Source organism: Leuresthes tenuis, unplaced genomic scaffold, assembly GCF_036924035.1.
Source record: "Leuresthes tenuis unplaced genomic scaffold, fLeuTen1.0.hap1 SCAF_10, whole genome shotgun sequence".
In the NCBI taxonomy this organism is placed as follows: domain Eukaryota; kingdom Metazoa; phylum Chordata; class Actinopteri; order Atheriniformes; family Atherinopsidae; genus Leuresthes; species Leuresthes tenuis.
Genome location: NW_027325364.1, coordinates 18288547 through 18294397, shown reverse-complemented (window position 1 = coordinate 18294397; position 5851 = coordinate 18288547). Strand labels below are relative to the sequence as shown.

Genomic DNA, 5851 nt, shown 5'->3' with positions numbered 1-5851 from the left:
TCCCCGTGTATGCATGGGTTCTCTCTGGGTATTCCGGCTTCATACACAATCTAAAAAACATGTATGTTAGGTTGATTGGTGTCTCTAAAATTGCCCCTAGAAGTGAGTGTGAGCATGTGTGGTTGTTTGTCTCATTTGTCTCTGTGTGGCCCAGTGATGGACTGGCGACCTGTCCAGGGTGTACCCCTCCTTCCACCCGATGACCGCTGGAATAGGCTCCAGGGGGTTCAGTGTCACGTGACTGTGATGACTCTCTCTGCTACTTATAAGCTGATTCTCCTCACCATCTAGTTTAGAACTGAAGACGCCTTTCGGACGAGAGGTGAAACGTCTTCAAGATCCAAGAAGATCAGTTGACCATATTCAAGCTCTTACGACTATTTCACACGATTAAACTTTAACACTAATCCAATTTTTACCATTTTAGTTGTTTCCCAAAACACCTTAAAGTTTCAAGTCTGTGTAATTAGGTTTAAAAAGTAGATTCTCTGATACAACCCACTATGACCTGGTGCAATATAGGTGTTATCATACTTTTCAAGCCTGAAGTGGACACACTATGTTAAACCTTCGAAAATATAGATTAACATGAGGACCAAGTCAATAATTTAACCTCTCAAGTGGTTCAATTTCATGTTTCTAGTTGAGGTTGAGAGATAAAATGTTTTAGTGGACAGTATTAAATGCTCCGGAAAACCCATCAGGTTTTCGAAGGCTGTTCTAAATAAAGCCTTGGGTCTGAATAAGTTAATTGGATATGTTAATTTGATTAAGATTCAATTTGGAGGGAAGGTTTGGAAATTGTAGTTTTATAATGTGTAAAACCCACTTTTTTCTGGGGTTTAAAAGAACTTGCACAGTTTATTGATATAATGTTTTTATGGACAGGTGTTGGCCTTTCCTTTCCCATTTCTTTCAGTCATATGCTGGTAAAAGTTTTGAAGTTGATTCCAAAAGGGACATTTGGAGGTTATTGCTGTGAATCTCCAACATGTAGAGAATGAAAATTTGGCTGACGTCAGATGATTGTACAATCAAAAATCCCTTCTAAAAATGACTAAAAAGCTCCCTTTTGGAGGTAGACATTGCACTATACAAGTCTGCTACAAAATGAAGTCATCATCCAGTTGTCACCCATCACTTTTCTCTTGTATTTTCCAAAAGAGGGATCACATCTGCTTAAAGTTAACCCACAATCTGCCTTAAAAGTGTAAAAATGAAAATACCAGATGATGGCCCACTATCAGAGCTTTTTTAGGTCAACATGGATTAACCTGTTTAAGGACATCTTTTCAGATGTTTTTGTGCGCATATGTGAGTGTGTGTGTGTCTGTGTCCAAAGTAATACCCAAGTTAAGTTCATTTTAGCTTTTGTACTTACAGTACATGCACGTGCAGAACTCAGAGAAGCAACTCTAATTCATTCAATAACCAACATTAACATGAAGGTCAAGATTACCGATGTACAGAGAGCAGCCTACTTTACTGTGAAAAACAGATGGGCCACTGGGATTAAACAGCTGACCTGCTCATGACTTGGCTGACCGTGTTGTGATTCGACTGTTGCCTCACAACAAAACCAGAAATATACTAAGCTTTATTTGTTGATCTAAGTTCAGTCAACCTCTGTCAAGACCTATGATGGATTTCAGTCATTTTCAGGTGTACTAAAGATATATAAAGCAAAGCCAAATGTAAGAAAAAAGAAGTTTAAGAAAGTCCAAGAAAAAAGTAATCTTGGAGGGCTATGAATAAATTATCTATATCTTATGTTTTCATCTAAGCACTTTAAGAGGCATGTTAATTTCACATTAACCTGTTTGTTTTGTATTGTTGATGTTAACTCCTTGAAAAAGAAAAAAGATCTCGTGCTGTCTCTGTGGAATCAAGCAGCCTGAGGTCAGATTAAAGAAGACTAGACCAGTTGGCCAAACCTGAGCCAGGTTGGTGTTAAGGCTTAGAAACAGATCAGTGCCTGAGGATATAAAAACCAGCTTAAACATATAGTCTGTCACTTATATACTGAACTGCTGTTCTCATCCGGTGTCTTCCTGAAGGGCTAGGCAGAAATACAGGCTGAAACAAAATCACATTTGAAACAAACCATTTACTTCACATCTCTGTGTATAGCTACTGTAATCCATCTTTGAAACAGAAGCCATGGTTCTGGAGGATCATGACGGCGACTCTGTCTTTGAGCCCCATGTCACTGTGAGTATGATAGAAAACTCCAGTCCACCTCAGAGCTCAAATTTAATGACTTAATAGTTGATCATTCGGACCGAATCTTAGATGTTTTTTTAGTTGGCTTGTAGTAGTGAGTGAGCTTTGCATAAGAATATCTGGTTTCAATCAACATTAGAATTTTACGGTAAAAATAAATGTACTGTGTTGTTAATAACACTGTGTCCCCTTTTAAAATTCTAATGTATCTATTCTAATGTATTCTAATTCTAATGTATCTATAATTTGCCATGTTCTAAATCATGCAGAGTGACCAACTTTGTATAATTTTGGCTTGTTTAGTTTATGTTCACTGTTCAACTGATTTGTTCTGTCTGTGTAAAAAAGGGACACAAACCGCAGCAAGTTTGTAATGATTGAATGTGTGTGTTTTTTGTTTTAGGAAGAGCATGTGGAGACTCCGTATGGGGATGTCCACTGCACCATAGTAGGGACTCTGAAGACAAAATGCCCCGTCATCTTGACCTTTCATGATGTCGGACTGAACCGTAAGTCCCAGCTCTTAGACCCAACAGTGCAGTGTTTGTAATGTTTGCATTCTTCAATCATATTCATATTAATTTTGGTATAACCCAGGTTTTTGATTTGTTTCATCCGCTTGAAATATTTTATCTTGAGCATCTTCTGTCATCTTTAAGCTTAATCCAAGATTTTTTCTTTTAAATGCTATCTCACAATTTCTAAATTAGCCTAAAATAAATGCTAGTATAAATTGTGTGTATTCCTATTGTTGAATTTGCATAATCTTACATCAACATAATTTTATTGCATCTTTATGTTTTTTTCATTGTAGACAAGACCTGTTTTGAGACTCTGTTCAACCATGTAGACATGCATGAAATCGTCAGACACTTACCTGTTTGTCACGTTGAAGCACCGGGACAACATGAGGGAGCCAAAACTCTGCCTGATGCGTCAGTAGATGATCCTTATCTTTCTAAGTCTATGTTTCCACAGATGTCTAGTTCTCATTGTGTTTATATCTTCATTACATTTTGTAATTAGACAATTGTTTAACAAGTTACATGACTACCCATTAGTGGACCCTTTGTCTGCTGCTGATAAATTTGACTTTTGACCCCTCAGGTATACCTACCCTTCCATGGACCAACTTTCTGAAGCGCTTCCCGTTGTCCTCAAACACTTTGGGTATGGTTGCCCTGTAACTTTACAAATTTCTTACATATCTGATAAGAAACACTTTTGGTTGGGCTCTCTTCCATGGTAACTTTTGAGTAATCAACATATTTTGACTGTTCTCTGCAGGTTGCGTAGTGTGATTGGCCTGGGAGTTGGAGCAGGAGCACACATCCTGGCCAGATTTGCTGTAAGTTTGAATCTTTCCTCCAAATCAAATTAAAACTTAAAATGCCATTGACGCTACATAAGTACAGATCCGAACCTGGTTTTGGTTTCTCCCGCTGTATTTGGTAGCAGAGATAGATTTAGAAGATGAGGTAACTCATCCACTGATAAATTGAGTTTTTTAGTTCCTAACAACCATCTTCCTTTCATGAATAAGACCTTTGTGGTATATAAAATGTGTATAGAAAGTGTAAAAGTGACATGACAGTGATGCATGAACTCACCTAAACTTTGTGCATGGAAAAGAAAGCATTGAATGGAAATGTCTCTTTACAGTGCAAACAAACACATAACAATATTCTCATCTATCCTCTGTGTGTAGCTGAATCACCCTGATTTGGTGGATGGATTGGTTCTAATCAATATCAACCCCGATGCCGAAGGCATAATGGACACTGTTGCAAACAAGGTAGGCAATATTTGTGAGTTCATCAACCACTTATAGGATGATTCTTATTCATGTTAACATGTGGAAATGACGGGTATAAAAAAACTTCTCCATAATTATCATTTTAAAACCAACCTATTTATATATAATTAAAGGAACTGGTGCAATTATTTATGTTATAGATTACTGACTGGACCCATACTCTCCCAGACAAAGTCATCACTCACTTGTTTGGAAAGGTAAGCTATCAAGGACACTCAACAGGTGCTGGCTTTCATTACGATGACAAGAAAAGCTAAAAAGACTATGCCTCTTAAAACGATAAATGGATTTGATCTTCTTTTTTTCTCTTAAAGTAAACAAAGTGATGAGGATAGAGATCTACAGAGCAAATGTGCAGAATTCAGACTGTTTCTGCTCTACCTTTAATCACAGGAGGAAATCCAGACAAACCATGACCTCGTAGCAACTTATCGTCACTACATCACAACAACCATGAACCAGTTCAACGTGAGTCAGTTCTACCGCTCCTACAGCAGCCGCAATGGCCTGGAGGTGGAGAGGCCCATTCCTGGAGGAAACATCAATGCCAGGACCCTCAAGTGAGCAAAATCTATTTGCCTTTAAAGACGATATATGTCACTCACTGGCTTCCACATTTACCTGCAGGCCCGTTCCAAGCCTGAAGATTTTGGCCCCTCCGCCTAATTCACCTCTCTGTGGGTTTTTAACGTAGGTGCGCGTCTCTGCTGATTGTGGGGGATCATTCTCCAATTGTGGAAGCTGTGGTTGACTGTAACTCTAAACTCAACCCGACCAAAACCACACTTCTCAAGGTAAACACATATATACTGTTTAATCATTAAAATCCTTCAGTTGCCATCTTTTTTACGGTAAATTCTGATCTAGTTTCTTTCTAATATCACTTTGTGCTGTAGTAAAACAATTACCATGCATCACTTTTCTTTTGTAATTACCTAGATGGCAGACTGCGGAGGGCTTCCTCAGGTGGATCAGGTACGAAGGCTGTGCAGACAACACTTAGACAACACAGTCTGCTCTTGACTGGTTAGGAATGTATCGAATAAGTTTCATCTTTCTTTCCACAGCCAGCCAATGTGATTGAAGCCCTCAAATATTTCATCCAGGGCCTTGGATACCGTAAGTGAAAATATCTTAACTCAAAAATAAAATACTTACAGTAGAAATAAAAAAAATCCAAATAAATAAAAAGGTATAGATAAATAGAAACCATTACAGTGAGGAGATTCACTACAGGTTGAAATAATTACAGTGGGAGAAATAAGGAATTTGTATGTGAGAAATGAATCTTGTTCACACAAACACTTTGAGATAGATAATAAGAGACTATTAACTTTTCTGATTATTTATTGTAAAAATGCACGTCTCCGTTTTCTTTAGTGTCCAGTGCCAGTATGACCAGACTTCGCTCACGAACAGCCTCCAGCTCCAGCACAGTATCTTTTGATGGCTCTCGGAGCCGCTCACACACCAACGAGCTGCACCGTGGCCGAACACACTCAGACAACACTGAGGGGAAGCGTGAGAACGCCCACACTGATATGTCCATGGAAAGTGCTTCCACTGCCAACCAGAGCATCTTAAAGACCACTGAAGTGGTATGCTAGAGTGCACACCGCTCCAAGTCTCATGATCTTACCTCATTGTAGCAACCCATTTGTTTGCTTCTTTCTATCTTTTCCCTCTGCGCTCATCTTCAAGTGATACAGTGACTGCATTCCCTTCCACCTGTGGAAAATCCACAGGTCATACTTTATTCAACTTTCTTTCATCCCTCTCTTTGTCCATCAAATTCCATTGTGTCTTTTCTAA

General features: G+C 38.7%; 1 protein-coding gene across 1 annotated transcript; it reads left to right on the top strand.

The window, feature by feature from the left end:
- The first annotated feature begins 2160 nt into the window (after window positions 1-2160).
- LOC140315724 (protein NDRG1-like) lies at window positions 2161-5646 on the top strand. Its single transcript, XM_072393314.1, has 12 exons — window positions 2161-2211; window positions 2627-2732; window positions 3038-3158; window positions 3331-3393; window positions 3511-3571; window positions 3932-4018; window positions 4180-4236; window positions 4433-4599; window positions 4734-4833; window positions 4979-5014; window positions 5107-5158; window positions 5420-5646. The coding sequence occupies exons 1-12, from the start codon at window positions 2161-2163 to the stop codon at window positions 5644-5646; spliced, it is 1128 nt and encodes a 375-aa protein (XP_072249415.1).
- Window positions 5647-5851: the final 205 nt, after the last annotated feature.

Coding starts and splice junctions, on each gene's coding strand:
- LOC140315724 (XM_072393314.1), top strand. CDS start 2,161: ATGGTTCTGGAGGATCATGACGGCGACTCTGTCTTTGAGCCCCATGTC. Junction 4,019..4,179: donor TGGACACTGTTGCAAACAAG/GTAGGCAATATT, acceptor TTTATGTTATAG/ATTACTGACTGGACCCATAC. Junction 4,237..4,432: donor TCACTCACTTGTTTGGAAAG/GTAAGCTATCAA, acceptor CTTTAATCACAG/GAGGAAATCCAGACAAACCA.